Genomic DNA, 27923 nt, shown 5'->3' with positions numbered 1-27923 from the left:
AAGATTTAACACAATAGGTTAAGTATTGAAGTTCGAAACCATGTACACTCGTACGTTTTGACGCAGCGTAACTCACGGCACGGAAATAAACCACGCTGTAATCATCTAGTCGTTCAGAATGATAGCACTTAACAACTTCCAAAAGACTTTAAACGTTATTTCAAACTATTTATAAACAATTTTGGTTTTAACTTATTCTTAAGTGTATGGGTGAATAATCCGAAACAAATAAAACCAGCATAATTAGTGTTTTGCATCTACAACCATAAGGTTTTACATCCTAAACGTTAAAAATTTACCACATTAATTTATTTGTAAAGTAATCAGGCGTTTGAAGCTGTCTTATATATGGGAGTTCGATTATTTACAGAATCGGATGTCTGTGTGTGTAGGGGGTTTACTGGTTCTGTCTATTCCTTTAGTCGCAGATTACCCGCGCGAAGTGTCACGTAACATCGGGCATGCAGTAGTTGTTGCGTTTTGTGATATTTCTGTCATGCCCCATGACTGTAAAGCTCTTATACGCTAAGAAGTCTAAGTTGTAGGCTGCTTTTATGGTTCTAAAAATTCTGAGTCTAAGGTGATTTACCTGCAGGACCCAGGATCCTGTTCCGGCGAAGGTGTAGCCGGCATGTATAAGGTGTCGGTGCCTGGTGAAGCTCGATAGTAGGTTGCGAACGCACTGCAGCAGAGTGTTCACTTGTGGGTGGATCAGTACTTCAGTTACCAGGTTCTCCGTCGCGTACTGGATCAGTCTCTCTCCTGCAACAAGCCACAACACAACAGATTACTTCACACTACTTTCGAAAAATTAGCAAGGTGCATAAGTGGTCAATGTTAACATGCAAAGGGGAGTTAAAAAAATTTCTCCGTGTTCTCTGCAGACAAAGTGATATGCTACAAAGACTTTGCAGCTTGAAGTCATCAATCCGAAGACTGGTTTGATGCAGATACCGTGCAAGACTATCTATCTCGTGCAAGTCTTTTCATATCTGTATAACGAATGCACTCTGTATCCCTTTGAACCTGCTTGCGGCATTCACCCCCGAACACTTCCTTCCATTACCAAATTATTCAGGATTTGTGCTGTCAACTTACCCATTCTTTAGTCAAGTTGCGCGGTGATTTATTTTCTCAAAGACTGAGGTCGGTACTAGTTCATTCGCCACTCGATCTCTGCATCTCCTTTTCGGCATTCTCGTAAAGCACCGCATGTCACGAACTTCCGCTCTTCTGTACTGCTTATGGTCCACGTTTCACTTCCCTATAAGGCTGTACTCCAGAAAACAATTCTTAACACTTAAATTTATATTCGGAGTTAACTTAGTTCTCTGTCAGAAAAATTATTCTTGCTATTGCCAGCCTACTTGTTACGTCCTCTTTATTTACGCCATCAGTTAGTTATTTTACTGCGTAGATAGCAAAATAGTTCAATACTGTCAATGACTCCTTTCCTAACCAAGTGACCTCGACACATCCTGATTCAATTCGAGTACACTCCTTTACCCTTGTTCTACTTTGGTCGATTTTCACATCATAATCTCTTTTCAAGACACTGTCGATTCCATTCGTCTGATCTTCTAAGTCCTTTGACGTCCCTAACAGAATGGCAATGTTACCATATTTTATCGCTTAACGCTGTACACAAAACTTACTTCAGACATGTTAAAGATTTAGAGGCGCCAAAAGCGGCACTGCCACTTCCATTCACTGCTGCAACTCAGCTGACTGAGTGGGAAGATGACAATGCGCGTGTATCTTGAGTCTTCATATGGTTTTCTCAGAAGTATCATGTCGTTTTTGGAAACCCAGAATCTACTGTGTAGGAATCAACATGGATTCCGGAAACAGCGATCGTGTGAGACCCAACTCGGTTTATTTGTTCATGAGACCCAGAAAATATTAGATACAGGCTCCCAGGTAGATGCTATTTTTCTTGACTTCCGGAAGGCGTTCGATACAGTTCCGCACTGTCGCCTGATAAACAAAGTAAGAGCCTACGGAATATCAGACCAGCTGTGTGGCTGGATTGAAGAGTTTTTAGCAAACAGAACACAGCATGTTGTTATCAATGGAGAGACGTCTACAGACGTTAAAGTAACCTCTGGCGTGCCACAGGGGAGTGTTATGGGACCATTGCTTTTCACAATATATATAAATGACCTAGTAGATAGTGTCGGAAGTCCCATGCGGCTTTTCGCGGATGATGTTGTAGTATACAGAGAAGTTGCAGCATTAGAAAATTGTAGCGAAATGCAGGAAGATCTGCAGCGGATAGGCACTTGGTGCAGGGAGTGGCAACTCACCCTTAACATAGACAAATGTAATATATTGCGAATACACAGAAAGAAGGATCCTTTATTGTATGATTATATGATAGCGGAACAAACACTGGTAGCAGTTATTTCTGTAAAATATCTGGGAGTATGCGTGCGGAACGATTTGAAGTGGAACGATCACATAAAATTAATTGTTGATAAGGCGGGTACCATGTTGAGATTCATTGGGAGAGTCCTTAGAAAATGTAGTCCATCAACAAAGGAGGTGGCTTACAAAACACTCGTTCGACCTATACTTGAGTATTGCTCATCAGTGTGGGATCCGTACCAGATCGGGTTGACGGAGGAGATAGAGAAGATCCAAAGAAGAGCGGCGCGTTTCGTCAGAGGGTTATTTGGTAACCGTGATAGCGTTACGGAGATGTTTAGCAAACTCAAGTGGCAGACTCTGCAAGAGAGGCGCTGTGCATCGCGGTGTAGCTTGCTCGCCAGGTTTCGAGAGGGTGCGTTTCTGGATGAGGTATCGAATATATTGCTTCCCCATACCTCCCGAGGAGATCACGAATGTAAAATTAGAGAGATTAGAGCGCGCACGGAGGCTTTCAGACAGTCGTTCTTCCCGCGAACCATACGCGACTGGAACAGGAAAGGGAGGTAATGACAGTGGCACGTAAAGTGCCCTCCGCCACACTCCGTTGGGTGGCTTGCGGAGTATAAATGTAGATGTAGATGTAGAAGGCAATAGACGGCTTCTGTACTCGTCCCCAGCGACTGTCTCGCATAAAGGAGGCTTAGTGTTCCAGAGGCCAATTTCACTTGGAATCTATGCAAGCTCAGCGTATCTCTTTTTTCTATAAATACGTACCGCGTATTATTGTTTTATGAGATGCGTTATATCTCCTCACTACATATCTATGGAACAAAAAGTACACCTAACCTAATTTTAACGTTCTATTTTTGAGAATGCCATTAGAGAAGGAGCGCAAACTCTAAAAGGACAAGACTGAGGAACAGTCACAGCATTCTTCTAAGGCGTTTTAGAGGAATATATTATAACCCTGAGGAGGACCTGAATTCCGCTCCTTCCAAATGCTGGCACAGTATATACTTAATGTTCACGTACAGGTTCATCAACACTGCAACTTAGAGCAAAAAATGTAAATGCATTGTATTTTTAATCTCATCGCTTTTCAGTTACTCCTGCACACATTCTCGTTACCTGTGGACGATAACAGATCTCACCGCCATATTTCAAGTTAGGGAAAGTATATTACTCGCATGCTCCAGAGGACACTGCTTCAAATGCAGAAGATTATGACACTCTTTGGATTAAAAAACAACTATGGACTTAAGAGCTCAGGTAAAAAGTATTGCACGTTGCAAACTTAATCGCTAATATTTCCTTTTGCAGTCAAGTTACATCAAAGCGATCCGTTACACATACTGTCACCACATACGCATTCCTCCAACCGATTAATTTTGCTTATAAAATCATTATGTAGTCTTAATTTTGTCTATAGTGAAATAAAAAATCTGTGGCAGAAGATATTTCGTAAATACCGTATTAAACGGTGGGAAAGGACTATGCTGTCGTCTAAATCATTTGACTTTCCAGTAACAAACCCGTAAAATGCGCTACATTCTGAATGTAGGCACAACACACCATCCATATTTTTTTTCCAACAAATGATGAAAACAGCTTGGCTGAGAAAATATAAACTGAAGTAATCACTGTACCGTTACCATGTTAACAACTTCACGTAAGTACAGAAAGAGTGATTTCTCTGTTACTTTCTCCCACACATGCGAAACTGACATGCCTGTCAATTCAAAGAAATTCAAGGTGATGCCAAATAACATGTTACACGTTACGAGTCTACTTGTGGAATAATGTACTTATTGATTCTTTAGGGATGAGCTAAGAACGTGTTGTGGTGTTTGCTTCTTTTTTCTTTGTCTCCTTGTTAGTGGTCTACGTAGAAGATACCATGTACTTCCATTCGGCTTAGGAGCATTTCTTTTATGCTGTAAAATATTTGGAGAAGTTATATCAGTTAGCAACAAGGCACGTACCCTAAAATAATCTTCTTAGACGAGTTTCTGGGATATATAAATGTTAAGACATTAAGTGTGAACGATGTCGAAAATTAACGCTAATGCGACTGTATTTCATTCTTAATGTCCTTGAAATCTGTATCCGTGGGGCGCGTGGCTATTAATTACCGTTGATAACATCGAGATCAGAATTTTAAAGAGCTGAATTTGCTCACGCAGCTAAGGCCTTATAAAAATTACTTTCGCTTCCAGGGTCTCCAGAAATATGAAAATTACACTCTCCGAAAAAAAAAAAAAAAATACATCACAAGGCAATTACCCAAATGGCACAGAAATCGGAGGATGTTACGTACACGTACGGACAAACAAATACGGAAACAATGGATGATTTATTCATGAGAAAGAGCTTCACAAATTGAGCAAGTCAATAACGTGTTGAAACTTCCTGGCAGATTAAAACTGTGTGCCGGACCGAGACTCAAACTCAAGACCTTTGCCTTTCGCGGGCAAGTGCTCTACCATATGAGCTACCCAAGCGCGACTCACGCCCCATCCTCACAGCTTTACTTCTGCCAGTACCTCGTCTCCTACCTTCCAAACTTTACAGAATCTCAGAACCTAGGTCCGCAGGAGAGCAGTTACGCAGCGAAGGCAGATACCTTTGAGCACCAGCATGAGGTGTCTGACTGTGAACCGTCGATCACCTCTAATGGGCGGCCATCCTGATTTAGGTTTTCCGTGATTTCCCTAAATCTCTCCAGGAAAATGCTGGGATGGTTCCTTTGAAAGGGCACGGCCGATTTTCTTCCCCATCCTTCCCTAATCCGATGAGACCGATGACCTGGCTGTTTGGTCTCTTCCCCCAAACGACCCAACCCAACCTCGAATGAGAGTGTCCTCACGTTCTAACACTGCAGGAATCACAGCTGTGTGCGGACGGCAGGCATTCGGGAGATCAGACGGGTTTGCGTGACCTTGTTGCGACGACGACGACGCCTCGCCCAACGACTCACCGTGGTTTTGTTCACTGCCAGATCTCCTCAGACATTCTGCAAGCGTCTATGAATATCCGAGATGCTCTCAATGACAGCTCTGTGCTTGGAACGCACTTACGTTACAGACGCCATTGTGAAAGCAACCTAGAATGCCTATGCGAACTTCATGATACTACAGGGGCTGAAGCGAAAATATTCCATGATGTCCCACAACAAATTTCGCACTTTTCAACTGAAATTGGACGAGAAAAAAATTGTGTTGCATTACTTACTCGCCCCTCACCCCATCCACATCGCCGATTCTGTCCGTTTACTTCAACTCAAAGTTTTATGTTATTTCTTTGTAGTTGTAATTATTGCGAGCTGTATGGTCAATGTTGCCTGAAGCGAAAAGAAATTAAATAACAACAATAACAACAAAAATTATGCTATCCTAGCAGTGATTGATGTTCAATGGAGAGTGAAGTGAAGTATACGAGATATTTAATTTCACGAACCTCCCATCAGGACGGAAGTTAAGGAACCCCTCGTTGCACGGTACTTCATCGAACTATTTTGTGTGCTGTGCCTTCGAGCAGTGTCTCAGTAACGACTCCCGATGTCGGTTCGTGAGTGGATTCGTCGGGACACGACCTCGAGTCATCCGTCCCACGATTCCGCGATAATGGAACGTCGGTAGGGGGAGGCAAGAAGACTGAAGGCACATCGGGCCACGCCCATTCAGTGTCGGGCGCTACAAAAAGAGGACCCCGGGGGGCGACCTCATTCCGGCAGTTGCCGACAGCGGGGGGCGGGGGTTGCAGCCTTTTTGCGCACACATTGAGCCGGCGCTCTTTGTGCGTGTCCCAATTGCCCCGAGCAGCCGCCATTAGCCGTTCGCCAGATGATGGGAGGCCGTTTAATTGGGAGCGCTGACGTGATTGAAACGACGCTGCGCCGCGGCTGGGACACTGCGCGGGCTGGGACACAGCGCGGGCTGGGACGGGGTGCTGCCTGCCTCAACAGGGTCGACCGTGAACAGTGTCCACCCGCCAGGCGCCTGCGGTTAACGAGGCACTGCACGGGTGAACAACCTTTTACACACTAGTTATTACACTTCTACACGAGGAACTTACTTTATGCGCACTTAAATGAAAAATCTTTAAATTGGTTCCGGAATGGGTCTCGACAGAATTAGACGTGACAAAATTGTACTGACGAAAACAGAGTTACTCCTTGACCCAGCTCTACCAAACAACCGAGGTGTATTAAAAAAGACCGATCTTCTGAAATAGGACGTGTCCGGGAAAGATAATGAGATTGATTTTTTATGTACCAAAGGTTTCATTCTATTCAAACAACAACATTCTCCCCTTCAAAGTACGAGGGTCACTCCAAAAGAAATGGACACTATTTTTTTTTAATCCATCTTTTATTCTACATTCTTGAAAGTTTTACAGTGTGTAGATACATCCTTTAGAAACAATATTTTCGTTTCTCCACATAATTTCCACCCCTCTCAACCATCTTGGAACCAGCGCCTGTGTACCCACAGGGTAAATTCTTGACCAACCTGTTGTAGCCACTGTTTGGCAGCATGCACAAGGGAGTCATCATCTTCAAACCTTGTTCTACGAAGACAGTCTTTCAGTTTCCCAAAGAGATGATAGTCACATGGAGCCAGGTCAGGACTGTAAGGCGAGTGTTCAGTTTTGTCCATCCGAGTTTTGTGATCGCTTCCGTGGTTTCTTGACTGACATGTGGCCGTGCATTGTCGTACAACAGCAAAAGATCCTGCTTTTGCCGATGTGGTCGAATACGACTCAGTCGAGCTTGAAGTTTCTTCAGTGTCGTCACATATGCATCAGAATTTATGGTGACTCCACTTGGCATGATGTCCACAAGCAAGAGTCCTCTGGAATAGAAAAACACCGTAGCCATAACTTTTCCAGCAGAAGGTGTGGTTTCGAATTTTTTTTTTCTTCGGTGAATTTGCATGATGCCCCTCCATTGATTGCTTCTTCGTCTCTGGTGACAAATGATGGAGCCATGTTTCATCACCTGTCACAATTCTTCCAAGAAATTCATCGCCACCATTCTAGTACTGCTCCAAAAGATCGCTGCATACCGTTTTTCTTGTTTCTTTGCGAGCCACTGTCAACATCCTGGGAACCCACCTAGCACAAACCTTTTTTAACTCCAAAACTTTCAGTATTCTGCAAACACTTCCTTCCCCCTTTCCAACGTAGCGTGACAATTCGTTCACTGTGATGCGTCTGTCAGCAGTCGCCAGTTCGTTAACTCTCTGCACATTGGTTGGAGTGTGTGCAGTACGAGGCCTGCCGCTGCGAGTACAATCCTCAATATTGCCGTGCCCGCTTTCATCACGTAACCTGCTTGCCCACCGACTAACTGTACTGCGATCGACGACAGCATCTCCGTACACCTTTTTCAACCTCGTGTGGATGTTTCCCACTGTCTCGTTTTCACAGCACAGTAATTCTATGACAGCACGTTGCTTCTGACGAACGTCAAGTGTAGCAGCCATCTTGAAGACATGCTGTGACGGCACCACTCACGGGAACAGGTTGAACTAAGTTTGAAAACAAGCGGGAGAGGTGTATCTGCACACTGTAAAACTTTCACACATGCAGAATGAAAACTGTATTTTTACAAAAATAGTGTGCATTTGTTTTGAAGTGAGCCTCGTAGCTCCCTTCGATGGCTATACACCTGCCGAGTTGGTCTTCCCAGCCTTGGTAGTAGCGCTGAAAGGAGTCAACTGGTAGGGTCTTTAATATATCGTTCACATTCTTTAGAATGTTCTCCAGACTTCCAAAATGACCATCTTTTACGAAATTTTTCAGTTTAGGGAAAAGAAAAAGTCACAAGGAGTCAGATCAGGTGTATGGAACGAGAGGGATTCTTCTCCATTTTATGTAATAACGCAATATTTCAAAGCAATGGAAGATTTACAAATAAAATTACTCATTTTTAGAAACGGTTTATTTAAAAGCCAAAAATTTTACAATTGCTGGTATTGGTAATTGATTGGGTTTTTTTACCCGGTTATTAGGAAAAAGTAAAAAAAAAAAAATCACCTGTTATAGCCGAGACCAAAGAAATACCAGAAAATACCGGTTATTGAGAGCTAAAATGCCGGTATCGGTTTTATACGGTCGCTTTTTCCCATCCCTAGTAATGAGGCGTTTGTTTTGCAGTGTGTGGTGAGTGTAATTAGGGCTGAAGCATGACGTGTATTTGAACATTCTCGGTGCCCAAGTGTTGCTCTTTCTTCTACAATTTTATGATGAGCATTCTGTAGACACTCCCGTCTTCCAAGTCGATAACAACTTTGTAAACAGGGCAGCACCCACGCATTTCTAGTTTCGTGAAAACTCAGGCACCTTATCGCACTTCGACTGGCGCACTAAATCATCCGATCTTTATCCGGTAGAAATACTCGAAACAGCGGCTGAAACGTGGCAATCAATATCTCCCCCATTTGGGAACTGCAGGGCTGTCCACGGATCTGCTCGTGTCAGCTGGCTTGGGCTCGCTCCTCAGCGTTCAGCAACCGGCTTGTTCATGAGGAATAATGGCGAGGGAAGAGGAGGGAACTAAGGTGTATACTGGAGAAACTTGTCAACCAGTCCCTTCTACGGCCGCCATTGTTAGTTCCCAGGAGTTTCTGAACATATAGTCATGTATACATTACAGGTGGTACTGTTTCCTGTGATTGATCGTTTGTCATGTAATTGAACAGTAATTTGTCTCTCTGACAACTTACGCTCAATGCGTTACATTTATTTATATTGGCGGTAAAGTGACAATTCCAAGCGCCTATACTCTGTAGACCTTCCCATATTTTCGCTACAATTCTCTGGTGACCTTCATACACAGGGTAACATCATCCACGAAACTGTGAACGGTAAGATCTACACTACCGGCCATTAAAATTGCTACACCACGAAAAAATGCGGATGATAAACGGTTATTCATTGGACAAATATATTATACCAGAACTGACATGTGATTACATTTTCACGCAATTTGGGTGCAAAGATCCTGAGAAGTCAGTACCCAGAACAACCACCTCTGTCCGTAATAACGGTCTTGATACGCCTGGGCCTTGAGTCAAACAGAGGTTGGATGGCGTGTATAGGTACAGCTGCCCATGCAGCTTCAACACGATACCACAGTTCATCAAGAGTGGTGACAGGCGCATTGTGACGAGCCAGTTGCTCGGCCACCATTGACCAGACGTTTTCAGTTGATGAGAGATCTGGAGAATGTGCTGGCTAGGGCAGCAGTCGAACATTTTCTGCATCTAGAAAGGCCCGTACAGGACCTGCAACATGACGTCGTGCATTATCCTGATGAAATGTAGGGTTTCACAGGGATCGAATGAAGGGTAGAACCACGGGTCGTAACACATATGAAATGTAACGCCCACTGTTCAAAGTGCCGTCAATGCGAACAAGAGGTGACCGTGACGTGTAACCACTGCCATCCCATACCATCACGCCGGGTGACACGCGAGTATGGCGATGACGAATACACGCTTCCAATGTGCGTTCACCGCGATGTCACCAAACACGAATGCGACCATCATGATGCTGTAAACAGAACCTGGATTCAACCGAAAAAATGACGTTTCGCCATTCGTGCACCCAGGTTCGTCGTTGAGTACACCATCGCAGGCGCTCCTGTCTGTGATGCAGCGTCAAATGTAACCGCAGCCGTAGTCTCCGAGCTGATAGTTCATGCTGCTAGAAACGTCGTCGAACTGTTCGTGCAGATGGTTGTTGTGTTGCAAGCGTCACCATCTTTTGCTCAGGGATCGAGACGTGGCCGTACGGTCCGTTACAGACATGCGGATAAGATGCCTGTCATCTCGACTGCTAGTGATACGAGGCCGTTGGGATCCAGCACGGCGTTTCGTATTATCCTCCTGAAACCACCGATTCCATATTTTGCTAACAGTCATTGGATCTCGACCAACGCGAGCAGCAATGTCGCGATACGATAAACCGCAATCGCGATAGGCTACAAGCCGACATTTATCGAAGTTGGAAACGTGATGGTACGCATTTCTCCTCCTTAACGAGGCATCACAACAACGTTACACCAGGCAACGCCGGTCAACTGCTGTCTGTGTATGAGAAATCGGTTGGAAACTTTCGTCATGTCAGCACGTTGTAGGTGTCGCCTCCGGCGCCAACCTTGTGTGAATGCTCTGAAAAGCTAATTATTTGCATATCACAACATCATCTTCGTATCGGTTAAATTTCGCGTGTATAGCACGTCATCCTCGTGGTGTAGCAATTTTAATGGCCAGTAGTGTAAATGCGAATCGTTATATTTTTTACGATTGGCGCAGCTTTATTTTGAGTGTCGTTTCCGGACGAAGTTTAAACTATCATCAACTTGTATTTTACAAGTACTTCCTTCACTCGTTAAACATAAAGGCTCTGGATGTCAATGAATACTACTTATTTAGATTCTGACTAAGGTCCCTATGTCTGCTACCACTTTCTGAAGATAAGCTTTTAAGTTGAGATCTATCTTCGAGCTCCCGTTGGTAGCTTTCGTTCTCTTCACTGAGGAAAAAGTTCTCGCGCAAGTGTGTAGGTCCAAATATGAACATAATCATAGCTACAGACTTGGAAAGTCGTTGAAATTTGTGTTGAGGAAAATTTTGTACACGTCTAAGAGACTTCTGTTGTTACGGAACTTATCAGGCAAGTGCGTTTCACGCTGTAGGTCTGCATGTTCTAACTGTAGCTAGGCAACGTGCGCGGACGTGTTTGTTAATCGATATTGGTGTGACTGGCCTTCGGTTTGTAGTTCTTAGCCCGTCCGTCATGCTGATTTTCATCGGTTTAAGATGAGCTACTCTCCACTTTAAGCGTTATGCCATAAGTATATGCGCTGGCATCTAAAGATACCCGTAAGCGGCCAAACTTTTTCGTCAGATTCGCTCGACTCAACCAAACAAGCCAAATACATATAGGGACAAAGTTTGTCGATTTAACTCCAATTTTGGAGCCGAGGCTGTTCGATGATGATGTAGATGGTAGTTGACTTATGGTACGCTCGACTGCTGGGTCATCAGCGCCCATACGAAGTCCTAATATTTTCACTGTCCAGTCTCGCTACATTTCAGAATGATGATGAAATGTTGAGGAGAACACAAACACCCAGTTACCGGGCGGAGAAAGTCCCCGGTCCGTCCTGGAATCGAACCCAGCACCCCGTGATCCAGAGGCAGCAATACTAGCCACTAGACCACGAGCTGCGGACCCGAGGCTGTTCGTGTTGCTGTATTTTGGCAGTATTGGGGATTGCTAAAAGTACAGATGAAACATTTCTGTCATTCACTACGGCACTGTGTTTTTTTTTAAAAGAAGAAAACATGGCTCAGTTCCAGGGAATGGTTTTAAAAAAGAGAAGTGTACACATGAAAACCTGTTGAAGGAAATGTTACAATCGGAACCTGATGATTACATCAACTTTCATCGAATGGCCAGTAAAACTTTTAGTAATTTGTTTAGTTACCTCACCCTCATACGGAAAAAGAACACACAAATATGTGAAAATTTATTCTCTTCTATTTGGTTCTCTAATGACATTCCATTGAAATCCCACAACGTGGGAACACGTAGCCTACATCGTCCGTGGAAAAAGCTATGAATTTCGATTTTTTTGTTTATTCGATTGCACTTCTGCTTATATGTTATGCGTAGAATACCGTCTTCATAACCTCATCCTACATAATAAACGACTGGGAGAGATGTGACACCTCTACCGTTTCAGTAACTGTCAGTGCTAGTTTGTTTTTATCGTTGAGTGTAGTTTCCACATCAGTACAAACAACTTTGGCCGGCATGTGTGGCCGAGCGGTTCCAGGCGCTTCAGTCTGGAACCGCGTGACCGCTAAGGTCGCAGGTTCGAATCCTGCCTCGGGGATGGATGTGTGTGATGTCCTTATGTTATTTAGGTTTAAGTAGTTCTAAGTTCTAGGGGACTGATGACTTCAGATGTTAAATTCCATAGTGCTCAGAGCCATTTGAACCATTTGCACAAACAACTTTCTCAATATTGTCAACTTTTCCGTCGGTCAAAATACCATAAAACAAGTCAAACACATTCTGTTTGACACAAAAGTCAAACAGCGACGTACACGGTCAAATATTTGGCAAACGTAATAAAAGTTGACAAGTTGTTTGATCGTTTACGGGGGCTTTAGGCTATGATGGAGTTAGGGCACAGTCATTCCTCTGTCTGAAGTCCGCCCCTGGTTTCTGAGTGGTCATCGCGACGGAATGTGATACCTAACGGTCCGGGTTCGATTCCCGGCTGGGTAGGAGTTTTTCTCCGCTCAGGGACTGGGTGTTGTGTTGTCCTAATCATCATCATTTCATACCCATCGACACGCAGGTCGCTGAAGTGGCGTCAATTCGAAAGACTTGCACCAGGCGAACGGTCTACTCGACGGGAGGCCCTAACCGCAAGGCATTTCCATTCGTCTGAAGACAGCGCACAGTTGGCACTTGTCCTGCATGATGACGTCAAACGTCTCACCGGCCCATCTTGCTGCAAGCGATTACTTGCCATGCGGCCTTTCCGTCTCCTGAACAGCCTGCTCTAATGGATATAATCCTCAACGAGTGGTTTCATTTGGATTTGATATTCCTGAAGAAACTTGTGGACTCTCTTCCTCGCAGAACTAAGACCATTAACAAGGCTAAAAGCGGTGTCAAAATGGCATTAGCATCGTAACTGACTCGTATTTTGTCCTGCGTGTTTTCCGGGGCCACGTGGCAGTTGTACCTACGGACTCTACAGCTCAAACGTCGCCTTTCGATTTTCACTCCCTCTCCTCCTTCCAGCAAGCATCTATCGAAGTCGAGAGCCTCTCCAACCTGCAACTAATGAGGAAATCGGCAGAGTCTAGCACCCTTCAGTGGAACCCTTTCACCAGCCAGCTTTCTGCCAGCGGCCCCTTGGGGTGCCTACGTTATAGGAGCGGGAGGAATAGCAGTGATTGTGGGGCGTGTCCAAGTGAGTTCGTTAACGCGCCGACACGGGGCAGGCGCTTCGCTTCTGCCTGCCGCAGGGCACAGTTCTGGTACTGCGATCTTACACGTGCTGCAGCAAGCGAGAATTAGTGCGAGGGGGGCGAGCGAGATGTACTGATTTTTCTGGCGAACAGGATTCTTCGTTCACGTAACGTCACGCCGCACAGTCCCTGCGAAACACGTCAGAGGGGTCAAGAAACTGGCGATTGACGTCAACTCACAATCCTGTTCTGTATCTACTGCATTTAAGTACTGAACTATGGAAATAGGAACGTGTTGAGAGAAACAATTTGCAACATAAAGAACGTTCCCATGACCGGCACGTGGAGTGACATGCACTTCAAAGACCGCACAAGGCCGAAAACAGAGAACGAGTTTAGTAGGAATTAATAAGCAATCAATCGGTAGCATGAAATGTATTCTCAAATTGCGAATACGGTACCACCACAGCTACACAGCTGACTGGAAATAATTGAAAATTTGTGCCAGATTGGGACTCGAAACCGGATTTCCCGTTTTATGCGAGTGGTCGCCATAAAAGCTTCGGCTAGCGGATCACGTTTTACGTATGGATCCAAAATTCCATGTCCCAGCGTCTGCTATCCAAATGTTCACACAATAATGTGATTCCCGCACAGGGAAAACCTGATTTAGTTTTCTCGTCAGACTGCCTTGCCTTTGGCTTGAAATACATTAGTGCAGTGTATACATGGATGCATGGTACTTTTCAGACTCAGCCAAATAGAGACACTGCACTACGTATTTCGTGCTAAAGCCGGTGCAATCCGACGAGAAAATCAAATAATGTGCACTGTCGGAATTTTAAAATTATACAGTCCCACATGCACAGTTCCTCTTTAGTAGCGACTGCCACTGGAATTTGATGTACATCTCTGTGATACTCATTCAGTTGCTAGACGAACTCCCAATGAGACGCACGGCGTTCTGTCGATCTTCTTAATTTTTGCTTTTACCGCAGTCTTATCACGTACAGGTCCATGACTGACAAGCAATACTTGGTAGCAGGTTCAATAAGGAAATTGCAACCTATTTCTTTCATGGCCAGATTACATCCCCTTAGGATTCTTGCTATAAATTACAGTTTAGTATTTGCTTTTTGTACAAATAGTTTTATTTGTTCGCCCCAATTTAAGTCGTTCTGAACACATATTCCTATATACGAGGGGGAGTTGGAAAATAGAAAATAAGTTTCCCCTGTCGACTGTGGGCAGAGTTGTGTGATATGGGCGAAAGACGACACGGCAGGTGAACGCGCACGTGCAAGACACCGATACACCACTGGGTAGAGATCGACCGCGATCAAGCAGATGGCGCTGTCGCAGTGCCTGCGCAAAGCGGAGGCCAGCCGCTCGGTCTTTTCCCAGAGCTATGGAGAGAAGGTGCGTTTTGGAGTCGTGGTCAAAGGCGGAAGTGAGAGCTGTTATCCGCTATGAATGGGCACGTGGAGTATCAGGCACAGAAATTCATAACCGCCTTGTTGAGGTGTATGGGTCAGGTGTGGTGTCGAGGCAAATGGTGCGGAGATGGTTCCAGCAATTCAGTGATGGACGTCAGCAAGTGCAGGACATACCGAGACCTGGACGGACGCGCACGGCCCCTACAGATGCAGGAAGGTGGACGACATGATTAAAGCGAACTGGCGTATCACCATCGATGGAGTAGTGGCAGAACTTGGAATCGGACATGAGCGAGCTCACAAGACATTCTTCGATACAGGAAGGTGTCAGCACGATGGGTGCCCCACCAACTGACCCCTACATACATGGAACAACGCATGGCGTTCAGCCTGGAACAGCTCGTGCGTTACCATGAATCTGGCAATGACATTCTGTTTCGGATTGTGACGGGGGATGAAACGTGGGTCCACCATTATACGCCCGAATCGAAGGCCGCATACATGGGGTGGAAACATCCGACATCACTTGTCCGAAAGAAGTTCAAGAGCACTCCGTCTGCAGGTAAAGTGCTACCCACCGTTTTCTGGGACGCCAAAGGAGTTTTACTGCTGGACTTTCTGGAGGATGCAACCATCAATGCTGCGCGGTACTGTGCCACTCTGTTGAAACTGAAAAGAGGTGATTCGGAAAAAGCGGCCTGGCCTTCTCAGATCTGGCGTTCTGCTGTTGGATGACAATGAGAGACCACACACAGCGACGGCAACGCAAAACCATATTGCAACTCTTAGTTGGGAGCGCCTACACCATCCGCCTTACAGTCCGGATCTCGCACCAAGTGACTTCCAGTTTCCTGCTTTGAAGAAGACTCTCGGCGGAAGGCGCTTTGGCAGCAATGCTGACGTCAAACAAGCCGTTCAATACTTCTTCCGTATGCAACGCCCTGATTCCTTCCAGGAAGGCTTTTTGAAGCATATAAAGCGTTATGACAAATGTCTCAATCTACTTGGAAATTATGTACAAAAATAAAGATATATCTCATCTTTAATGTCTCATTCTCTTTTTTTCCCTTTCACACACAACTCTGACCACAGCCGACAGGGAAAACTTATTTTCGAAATCCCCACGTATATTACAGGTGGTACTGTTTTCTGTGATTGATGGTTTCTCATGTAATTAACAGTAATTTGTCTCTCTGGCAACTTATGCTCAATACGTTACATTTATTTACATTGGCGGTGGACTGACTATCCCAAGTGCCTATAGTCTGCAGTCTTCTCGCTACAATTGTCTGGTGACCTTCATACACAGGGTAGCATCATTCACGAAAACTTTTCTAAATACCGTGAACGGTAAGATCTATGTTATGGCACAGAGTAGTAAGGGGTAGGAAATTAGTAATATTTATTAAAACTCATTAACACTGACAAAAGGCAAAATCAGGTCATGCCAGAGAGAGAGGCGGAAGTAATATGCGAGCCGGTATGTTGCAAGACATTACGAAACCATCTGCTTAATGAGAATATACATTCAGCAGAAAGAAGATCGTGACAGAAAACGAAAGGAAGTGAGACAAGCATATTAGTTAGCTCGTTGGACATGGTACAAGAAACTCCATCTCTTACGCAAGAACATATAGTGAGGAACTGGCACATACATTAACAGCCTGTTAAGTGCATAGAGGAGGACGAGGAGGACACATGCGGTCAATACGAACCGAGCCTCACATCATAGCCTCAAGTTGGTTCATAATGGTTCAAATGGCTCTGAGCACTATGGAACTTAACATCTAAGGTCATCAGTCCCCTAGAACTTAGAACTACTTAAACCTAACTAAGCGAAGGACATCACACACATCCATGCCCGAGGCAGGAATCGAACCTGCGACCGTAGCGATCGCTCTGTTCCAGACTGAAGCGACTAGAACGGCTCGGCCACACCGGCCGGCCCTGAAGCTGGTTCTCTACCCCAGCATTCCAGCTCTTGTCATGAGGTGACCACTGGGATCGATGGCATTCACAGTAATAGCAGTCAAACTCAGGATTAATATACTGTACTGAATCTGAATTCTAGGTGCTCCAGTAAACGCTAAGGACTAGCCAAGGATTTACTCGATGACGGTCTTCACCTGCTCGCCACCTACCATCTACTGATGGAGAAATTGACTGCCTTCTGAGAAAACCACACCGGAAGGCGCTGGCAGTATTGAACTTAGATGCCGAAGCCAACAACAGGGTGTCTCGGGATCCACATTCCTGCTCAACATCCAGGTGCCCCCACGTGCTGAAACCTAGCAGTCCGGTGTGGAGGACATCAACCGACCACGTGATTACTGACACTAGATATCCCGCTGAAGGGTCATCAAGGGTCTTAGCGCTGGGCAATAGCCACCCCCGCTTGCCGTTAATCCTCTGTGGCGCCTACTTCGAAAAAGCCTCGCTTGCAGAGACTGAGCTGACTTGGCAGACGTCAGCTAGAATCCAACACATTGCTGAATGAAGCATCATATGAGGCTGGTGCGGGAGAACCATGACTTGTAAACATTGTGAATAAATGACTGAACTCTGATAGCATTTTTCTCTCGTCAAAGACGCTTCACTGGTCCAACAGCTATCCTGACCTCATGCAGAGGTGTCGTCCTCTCTGTATCCCTTTGATATACACCAAAAGCTACATCTAATAATTTCACAACATAATTGGTCCGATATGTTGTTTATGTATCTTGTTCACTGTGCAACAGTGCTGAACTGTATCGGGTGCCACAAGGGATTCAAAGAACTCAGCATCACGCTGGACACCGTTGCTCCCCACCTTCTGAATCTGTGCTGAAGAGCAGAATTCAACTTTTGCATTACATAAACATCATGGGTTAGAGGAACTGTAGATCTAGTAATACTTCCGATACGGAAAACTGGTTTCGAGTGTACAGCTGTTATATTTCCTGGGAATCAAAAACTAGTGAGCTGTACTGGATGTGATCTTTTCTGTAAGTGGATGTTGACAACTGTAAGGTATTTGAGGAATTTCATCGTATTAAAGACTTGAATACACAGTATTGATGTTCCAAAAGGCTGTATTTACAACAGATGTAATTATTTTATTTATTGCTCCACAATTGATATGTGAGCATATTGGAACCTCTTAAGCAATCTGTAAAAAGGAAAACATTACAGGAAGTGCATACACAGATGGACACTGACAGCCTGAGAATGGTCGAACGTACACTGAAACTGTTTGTTGAGCAGTATATAAAACACAAGTGCAGCTGTTGCACGTACAATCAAATGCCTCAAACCCTTAGGGCTTTTTGGGACTACTGTAGTGCAGCGATAATATGAGTAGATTATAATGGTAAGAGGCACACTGTCAGAGAGCCTACAGCCCAAATTTCCTGATGAAGTGAAGTAACGGGACGCTGTGAGGACGTAGCGCTCCGGTAAGGTATCCAAGTGTGTGAGTGTGTCTGTGGTGCGTATGTGTGTGATGGAGGGGAGGGGGGTTCTTTTACGGTAATGCCTCACCCGAGCTTTTTTTGCACAAAACACAGTCCCACATGCTGCTTCTTTGGGCTGTCAAATGCTGCCTCACTGCCTGTATTCTCCCAGTACAGCATCCAGTGACTTCTTCTTTCCTGGGGTGTTATATTATGTTAACCGGGGACCTAGAAACGACGGAGAGGCTCCGTCCCCGCCGCAGCCGCAGTGGTCCGCAACGCCACGACGACTACCGCAGTCCACTTCACCCCTCCGCTGCCCCACACCGAACCCAGGATGTTGGGTGGTTCGGCCCACGGTGGACCCACCAGGGAACGTCTCACACCAGACGAGTGTAGCCCCTGTGTTTACGTGATAGGGTAATGGTGGTGTACCCGTAAGTGGAGAACTTGTTTCCGCAGCAATCGCCGACATAGTGTAGCTGAGGCGGTATAAGGGGAACCGGCCCGCATTCGCCGAGGCAGATGGAAAAACGCCTAAAAACCATCCACAGACTGGCCGGTTCACCGGACCTCGGCACAAATCCGCCGGGAGTATTCGTGCCGGGGACCGGCGCTCCTTCCCGCTCGGAAAGCCGTGCGTTAGACCGCACGGGCGGGCTTTTCCTGGAATAATAATAGTAATAGCAGTTACACTAATAATAATAATAATAATAATAATAATTGCGTGTGTCTCAACGGCCTGGTGCAAGTCTTTCCACTGGACGCCACTTCGGCGACTTCTTGTTCCTTATCCAATTACGGAATGGAAACTTTCAGTTTAATGTGGAATACGAACCACGTGTTGTTTCTAGCGACGGGAACGACCCCTCGTGTCTTAAGAGGTGAAGATTAAAGGCAGACTGAAAATTTCTATGGTCCGACCGAGATTCGATCCCACGATCTCTCGGTTTGCGGACACGCACTTTTCCGCTAGACCAACATGACCGACTTCCACGGAATAAAGAAACCATTGTGTGGAAGCCATTTCTAGAACGACTGCGAAGTAATTTTCCAAGTGGAGCGTTACCTTGACAGCCACAATGCAAATTTCTACAACCAAGACCTCCAGTAAGTCATCCAAGGTGCTCCACTGAAACGTGAACGACTAGAGAAGATATAACAGTTTCATGGTTGTAGGCTAGTATTTTTCAAGGTGACAATTAAAACTTTCAGAGTACCTCGCATGTACAGTGACGTGCAGACGAATATCGTATAGTGCAATATTTGTATTTAGCGACTGATTCTTGTCATAGATGGCTGCTTTATAAATCAGGTTGAAAGTCTTGAAAACTGTGACAGCTGCGCAGTAGCTGATGTTAGCGCGCATGCCCGTCGCCCTTGGTGTCGGACTATGATACCGACACACAGACACGATGTTGACACGGAGCAGCGCCCAGTTTATCAGACAGCAATGCGCTGTGTGTGTACTGCAGGGCGAGGCAGCAGATAACGCAACTGTTATCGCCTCCGATATGGAGATCAGCCGATGCAGTTCCAGGAAACGCAACGCTGGGAGTCATGCTGGTCGATACACTGCCGGCTCCCTGGCCCAGGTCGCTAAGGCACTGGCAGAGTCGAGCGGCCCACAGGTAATCACTTCCAGTCCCAGTTGCGCAACAAGTTTTCATCAGAATGTAGTCGTTTGCGGGAGAAGAGATGCAGCTATACGTTTTATCATCATCAGTAGATTCTGTTCCATGGTGCCGGCTTGAATTTGAAACCTCTCCGCAGTACCACAACTTCATATAAATCTTAGTATAAAGTAGTAGATAATAACAGCAGCTGTGTAATGTGAGAGAAAGAACAGACTGAGTGTAGGAGGCGTAACACAATCTCAGTCGTGGTATATCTGTTACTCGGGAACGTGGAATCCACAGCCGCGTTGACGTTTTTCAATAGGAGTAGGCTATGAAAGGACGCTGGGTATAAGAATGAAATTTTCACTCTGCAGCGGAGTGTGCGCTCATATGAAACTTCCTGGCAGATTAAAACTGTGTGCCCGACCGAGACTCAAATTCAGGACCTTTGCCTATCGCGGGCAAGTGCTCTGCCAAATGAGCTACCCAAGCACGACTCACGCCCCGTCCTCACAGCTTTACTTCTGCCAGTACCTCGTCTCCTACCTTCCAAACTTTACAGTAGCTCTCCTGCGAACTCCTGAACGAAAGGATATTGCGGAGACATGGCTTAGCCACAGCCTTGAATGAGATTTTCACTCTGCAGCGGAGTGTGCGCTGATATGAAACTTCCTGGCAGATTAAAACTGTGTGCCGGACCGAGACTCGAATCAGGACCTTTGCCTATCGCAGGCAAGTGCTCTACCAAATGAGCTACCCAAGCACGACTCACACCGCGTCTTCACAACTTTACGTCTGCCAGTACCTCGTCTCCTACCTTCCAGAACTGCAAGGTTCGCAAGAGAGCTTCTGTAAAGTTTGGAAGGTAGGAGACGAGGTACTGGCAGAAGTAAAGTTGTGAGGACGGGGCGTGAGTCGTGCTTGGGGAGCTCAGTTGGTAGAGCACTTGCTCGCGAAAGGCACAGGTCCCGAGTTCGAGTCTCGGTCCGGCACACACTTTTAGTCTGACAGCAAGTTTCACTGGGTATAAGTTCTTCCATTCCTTGCATTCTGTAGCTATTGTTTCACAATTAATCGTAATCTTTCCCACTATGTATTTACTGATTCATTTCTTCTCACATCTCTCCACTTAGTCCTGGCTTGAAGAACTTCATGTATGTGGGACGAATCAACTCCTGCACTTAACAGTCACAAGAATCCACTGCTGGGTGCTTCCATAATGTTTACCAAAAACTCCTAGAGCTTACCTACTCACATTACTTGTAGCAGGAATGATATCATAATCACTCTTTTCTTTTTGTTTCTTTTGTGTACGGATCAATGAGAAAACCGCTACCTTAAAAAACGAACAGTCTGTTCTTTCTCTAGCCGGCCGGTGTGGCCAAGCGGTTCTAGGCACTTCAGTCTGGAAACGCGCGACCGCTACGGTCGCAGGTTCGAATCCTGCCTCCGGCATGGATATGTGTGATGTCCTTAGGTAAGTTAAGTTTAAGTAGTTCTAAGTCCTAGGGGACTGATGACCTCAGATGTTAAGTCCCATAGTGCTCAGAGCCATTTGAACCATTTTCTGTTCTTTCAAAAAAATGGTTCAAATGGCTCTGAGCACTATGGGACTCAACTGCTGAGGTCATTAGTCCCCTAGAACTTAGAACTAGTTAAACCTAACTAACCTAAGGACATCACAAACATCCATGCCCGAGGCAGGATTCGAACCTGCGACCGTAGCGGTCTTGCGGTTCCAGACTGCAGCGCCTTTAACCGCACGGCCACTTCGGCCGGCCTCTGTTCTTTCCCTTACATTATTCAGCTGCTGTTTTTATGTACTACTTCATACAAAGATTTATATGAATTTACTAATTTAAGTGATCAAGAAGAATATAATAATTCCAACTCAAAGAAAGCATGTGTTAACAGATGTGAAAATTACCATACTATCAGTTTAATAAGTCACAGCTGCAAAATACTAACGCGAATTCTTTACAGATGAATGGAAAACTGGTAGAAGCCGACCTCAGGGAAGATCAATTTGGATTCCGTAGAAATGTTGGAACACGTGAGGCAATAGTGACCCTGCGACTTATCTTAGAAGAAAGATTAAGGAAAGGCAAACCTACGTTTCTAGCATTTGTAGACTTAGAGAAAGCTTTTGACAATGTTGACTGGAATACTCTCTTTGAAATTCTGAAGGTGGCAGGAGTAAAATACAGGGAGCGAAAGGCTATTTACAATTTGTACAGAAACCAGATGGCAGTTATAAGAGTCGAGGGGCACGAAAGGGAAGCAGTGGTTGGGAAGGGAGTGGAGGAGGGTTGTAACCTATCCCCGATGTTATTCAATATGTATATTGAGCAAGCAGTAAAGGAAACAAAATAAAAGTTCGGAGTAGGTATTAAAATCCATGGAGAAGAAATAAAAACTTTGAGCTCCGCCGATGGCGTTGTAATTCTGTCAGAGACAGCAAAGGACTTGGAAGAGCAGTTGAACGGAAGGGACAGTGTCTTGAAAGGAGGATATAAGATGAACATCAAGAAAAGCAAAACGAGAATAATGGAATGTAGTCGAGTTAAGTCGGGTGATGCTGAGGGAATTAGATTAGGAAATGAGACACTTAAAGTAGTAAAAGAGTTTTGCTATCTGGGGTGCAAAATAACTGCTGATGGTCGAGGTAGAGAGGATATAAAATGTAGACTGGCAATGGCAAGGAAAGCGTTTCTGAATAAGAGAAATTTGTTAACATCGAGTATTGATTTAAGTGTCAGGAAGTCCTTTCTGAAAGTATATGTATGGAATGTAGCCATGTATGGAAGTTAAACATGGACGATAAATAGTTTAGACAAGAAGAGAATAGAAGCTTTCGAAATGTGGTGCTACAGAAGAATGCTGAAGATTAGATGGGTAGATCACATAACTAATGAGGAGGTATTGAATAGAATTGGGGAGGATTTTGTGGCACAACTTGACTAGAAGAAGGGATCGGTTGGTAGGACATGTTCTGAGGTATCAAGGGATCACCAATTTAGTACTGGAGGGCAGCGTGGAGGCTAAAAATCGTACAGGGAGACCAAGAGATGAATACACTAAGCAGACTCAGAAGGATGTAGGCTGCAGTAGGTACTGGGAGATGAAGAAGCTTGCACAGGATAGAGTAGCATGGAGAGCTGCATCAAACCAGTCTCAGGACTGAAGACCGCAACAACAACAATTTAAGTGAACGCTGTCAGCTATCTAAGAGAGCGTGCTGAAAAATAATGCCTTCGAGTATTTTTATGTGATAACTCCTAAAGCTCTTTAAATAAAGCAAACTTTATTGGCAACCTGCATCTTCATTCTTCATGTTCACAGACTTATTCATCAACACAGTCACCCTGGCGACGAACATATGTCTCGCAATGAGAGACTAGTTTGTTCATACTGTCAATGTACAATTTTTTACTTTGCTGATGAAGCCACAGCCTCGTTTCTGCTTGCACCGGTTCATCACTATCAAAGTGAGGTCCTTGAAGACTTTCTTTAAGTTTTGGGAAGTGATGAAAATCGGATGGGGCAAAGTCTGGGCAGTATGAGAGAGAACCTAAGGCATCGGATTGTTACAGATGTTGCAGCGCTCGTGTGTGGTCTGGCGTTGTCTTGATGAAGTGGAGAGCGAGCTCCATGTGTGAACGAACTCTTCAAAACACGCAGCACGCTTTTTCTCGCGCACATAGTTAAGTTACACATCGTCATGTTACACGCTATACTTCGGAGCCCTCTATCGATAGAAGGCTGCAAATAGGTAGACACGAAGAATACTAATGTAAAATGTTAATAACATTTGTTTCATTTAAAAGCTTTAACAGTTTTCACATAAAATATTCGGAGGCATTACTTTTCAGCACACCCGTATATACTGGAGTTGCATCCTCGTTTCCAAGTATTCTGATAAATTATCGGTTTGGTAAAACAAGGTACTCTTCAACTTTATTTTTTAATATTTTGGTATTTCTAGTTTTTTGCGTGATATTTGCCGTCAATCTGTTCTAGATTTTCGCACCAATTCTGAATCCTACAGAGCCGGGTTCAACATCTAAAAGTTGTTTCGACTTTTACTGTTGCGGTTGTGAATTGCTGAATTCATCCTAAATCCACTTTTGTTATAGAGCACGCGTAGCAGTAGGGAATATGTAGGTGTGAGAATCCTTCCATTCTTGAAGAGGCTTCTGCAGGATGTTAGATTATCAACTTTACATATTACTCTCACTAATTTCTTCTGTATAATGGAAACTGTTCTTTCACCTTAGCTGCATTATCCCATATGGTTATACTGCTGAACGAAAGTACTGAGTGAAAGCATGTAATGTTTGCCAGAAATCCTGTCTGCAGGTACATACAATGTGCAAAGTTGGTTCACTTATCCATGTGCTAGTACCGCTTCAGTTTGTTAGCCATCAGGATGCCCTTGAGTTCCACATATTCATGTAACGTATGGCCATTGACCTCTACTTCTGGTGTCCGTAAAGCAATTTTATTTATATGGAATTGAACTAGTTTTGTAAGATTGAGATTTAAGCTGTTTGTAGCGAACTAGCTGTACAACTCTGTGTATTCCATCTTTTCACAGATGGTTGCGGGACATCGGTCGTTCAGTGCAGAATGACAATCAGACACCTTTCAGTCTCCTAAATTTCAAAATTGTTATTTTATTGGGCTACCAGTTTCGGCGATATATATTGCGCCATCTTCAGGCCACCTGACCGATGTATAGGAAGGTTCCCAACTTTGGCCCAGTCGAAATAGGGGCCAGCATTCAAAGACGTATCTGTAGACTTTTCAGACAGCGATCACTTCAAACATCACCTGCCGACAGTCACTAGTCAGGGGGTATGTAGATGGCGTAATACAGAGCCGAAACTCATAGCCCAATAAAATAACAATTTCGAAATTTAGACTGCTGAAATGTGTTTGATTTGGTATTCAGTTGTGCAACTGCTCAGTTACTCTCCTAAGTCATATGCATGTATGTGGGACCTTTATACACTCCTGGAAATGGAAAAAAGAACACATTGACACCGGTGTGTCAGACCCACCATACTTGCTCCGGACACTGCGAGAGGGCTGTACAAGCAATGATCACACGCACGGCACAGCGGACACACCAGGAACCGCGGTGTTGGCCGTCGAATGGCGCTAGCTGCGCAGCATTTATGCACCGCCGCCGTCAGTGTCAGCCAGTTTGCCGTGGCATACGGAGCTCCATCGCAGTCTTTAACACTGGTAGCATGCCGCGACAGCGTGGACGTGAACCGTATGTGCAGTTGACGGACTTTGAGCGAGGGCGTATAGTGGGCATGCGGGAGGCCGGGTGGACGTACCGCCGAATTGCTCAACACGTGGGGCGTGAGGTCTCCACAGTACATCAATGTTGTCGCCAGTGGTCGGCGGAAGGTGCACGTGCCCGTCGACCTGGGACCGGACCGCAGCGACGCACGGATGCACGCCAAGACCGTAGGATCCTACGCAGTGCCGTAGGGGACCGCACCGCCACTTCCCAGCAAATTAGGGACACTGTTGCTCCTGGGGTATCGGCGAGGACCATTCGCAACCGTCTCCATGAAGCTGGGCTACGGTCCCGCACCCCGTTAGGCCGTCTTCCGCTCACGCCCCAACATCGTGCAGCCCGCCTCCAGTGGTGTCGTGACAGGCGTGAATGGAGGGACGAATGGAGACGTGTCGTCTTCAGCGATGAGAGTCGCTTCTGCCTTGGTGCCAATGATGGTCGTATGCGTGTTTGGCGCCGTGCAGGTGAGCGCCACAATCAGGACTGCATACGACCGAGGCACACAGGGCCAACACCCGGCATCATGGTGTGGGGAGCGATCTCCTACACTGGCCGTACACCACTGGTGATCATCGAGGGGACACTGAATAGTGCACGGTACATCCAAACCGTCATCGAACCCATCGTTCTACCATTCCTAGACCGGCAAGGGAACTTGCTGTTCCAACAGGACAATGCACGTCCGCATGTATCCCGTGCCACCCAACGTGCTCTAGAAGGTGTAAGTCAACTACCCTGGCCAGCAAGATCTCCGGATCTGTCCCCCATTGAGCATGTTTGGGACTGGATGAAGCGTCGTCTCACGCGGTCTGCATGTCCAGCACGAACGCCGGTCCAACTGAGGCGCCAGGTGGAAATGGCATGGCAAGCCGTTCCACAGGACTACATCCAGCATCTCTACGATCGTCTCCATGGGAGAATAGCAGCCTGCATTGCTGCGAAAGGTGGATATACACTGTACTAGTGCCGACATTGTGCATGCTCTGTTGCCTGTGTCTATGTGCCTGTGGTTCTGTCAGTGTGATCATGTGATGTATCTGACCCCAGGAATGTGTCAATAAAGTTTCCCCTTCCTGGGACAATGAATTCACGGTTTTCTTATTTCAGTTTCCAGGAGTGTATAATTGACAATCACCACCATTGATTCTTACTTCTCGCAACGAGTCAGTGTAGATCTGTCTTTATCAGCATATTCTTCAGAAAATCAATACGAAATTTAAACATTGTGCTGTACAGTTATGAAGCATTTACATCCTTGGTTGATTTTAGTCATATGACATTTTGTAACTAACCGCTGCAAGTGCGAGTATCAGCGGTATTTTCAGAAGATGTTGCGAACCTTATGGATATTGTACTACTCTCTCTGTTGGAGCTTTAGGAAATAGAAGCAGAAAGGTTTTTCTCCAGATTCGAGCGGATAGTGTCGTCCTTGTAAGCTTTCAGTACAGAGTAAATTCTTTGCTCGTCTTTCAAGGCTAGCCATACCTCCAAACAGCTTTCAGAGAGCTTTCCATGCTGTCACAGAAACTCTGCCGAAAAGACAAATTTAAGTTACGGATGACTCTACTAGGGGATCTGTACCGAGTAATGGGATGTTATTAGCTGTAAAGAGGACAGATTGAACGAGTGTGCCAAGGAAAGGGAAACAAAACGTTCTGAAGCCACAGTGCCGTCTGAGTAAAAGGACTCTAATGCTGAAAACATTTCTAGAGTTGTTCCGAAGATATGGAAAACGGGAAATCTACTGTACACCCTTATGGTGAGTTGAGGCAGGTCCTGCGGCAATAGAACGCGAAGTGTTACTGTCATCGAGAGGCGTATTAGACGACCCTTGCTTTTCTTAGTACAGGTGGACCCAAACAGTTAGTATTATTCGGTGGCAGCGTTAGCGACAACTCTAGCGATGGTAGAAACCTGGAACAATGGTTACTTAATGTCCCAACTATGCTGCAACATGAGCAAGTTCATCCTGTGCGGTTGGCCAGTTTCAGTGTATACACGCCTTAAGACCACAGCAGTCTCAAGTTTTTATTTCAGTTTTATTATACTTAAAATTGCTTAATTTATTGAAATAAAATCTTATTAGATGTTAACTTCAAAAAATAGAGCCTGAAATAGTAAATTATAAAAATGTAAGTCCTTATTGCATTACAGAGGACCGCAGTTCATTGGTGCTATAGGCCAAGCGTTAGGAAGAGATTGGAGTGGATTGGATTGGATTGGATTGTGGTAGGTTTCTATGGGATCAAACTGCTGAGGTCATCGGTCCCTAGGCTTACACACTACTTAATCTAACTTACACTGAGGACGACACAGACACCCATGCCCGAGGGAGGACCTGAACCTCTGATGGGTCAGAGCCGCGCGAACCGTGGCAAGGCGCCCAAGACCGCGTGGGTACCCTGCGCGGCGTTAAGAAGAGAAAGGATTGTAAGAGTTTCTAGAAATGACAATTTAATCAGTAAATTTTCGTGATGTATAGCGCACTATTATCGACAGCAAGCAAGTGAAGTAAGCTAATTATTTAATAATTTACAGGAAATGATTAGGCACAAAGAAGATATCCGTTGTAAATAATCTTTGGTCTCTCCTCGCGGCCAATTACCTTTTGTGTACATATAGCCAGACGCCACAAACGACTGAATATTTTAAAATCGCACGCTCTTCTGTTTACTGTGAAACTGTTCAACTTTCGCGACGATGCACACATTTTGTACACTGTAATAAGTTCTAAAGATCACCATATGACT

The 27923-nt window shown here is 45.2% G+C and overlaps 1 protein-coding gene across 1 annotated transcript in view; it reads right to left on the bottom strand.

The window, feature by feature from the left end:
* LOC126413151 (microtubule-associated protein futsch) overlaps positions 1 to 27923 on the bottom strand; it is a gene marked incomplete at its 5' end in the record, with an annotated part of 139074 nt that overhangs the window by 77692 nt on the left and 33459 nt on the right. Inside the window, one exon of the mRNA XM_050083045.1 lies at positions 590 to 762. Within this exon, the coding sequence (XP_049939002.1) occupies positions 590 to 762 (173 nt within the window). The remainder of the gene's footprint in view (positions 1 to 589; positions 763 to 27923) is intronic.

This window comes from Schistocerca serialis, chromosome 7 (assembly GCF_023864345.2).
Source record: "Schistocerca serialis cubense isolate TAMUIC-IGC-003099 chromosome 7, iqSchSeri2.2, whole genome shotgun sequence".
In the NCBI taxonomy this organism is placed as follows: Eukaryota; Metazoa; Arthropoda; class Insecta; order Orthoptera; family Acrididae; genus Schistocerca; species Schistocerca serialis.
This window is presented reverse-complemented; position numbering and strand designations above follow the sequence as displayed.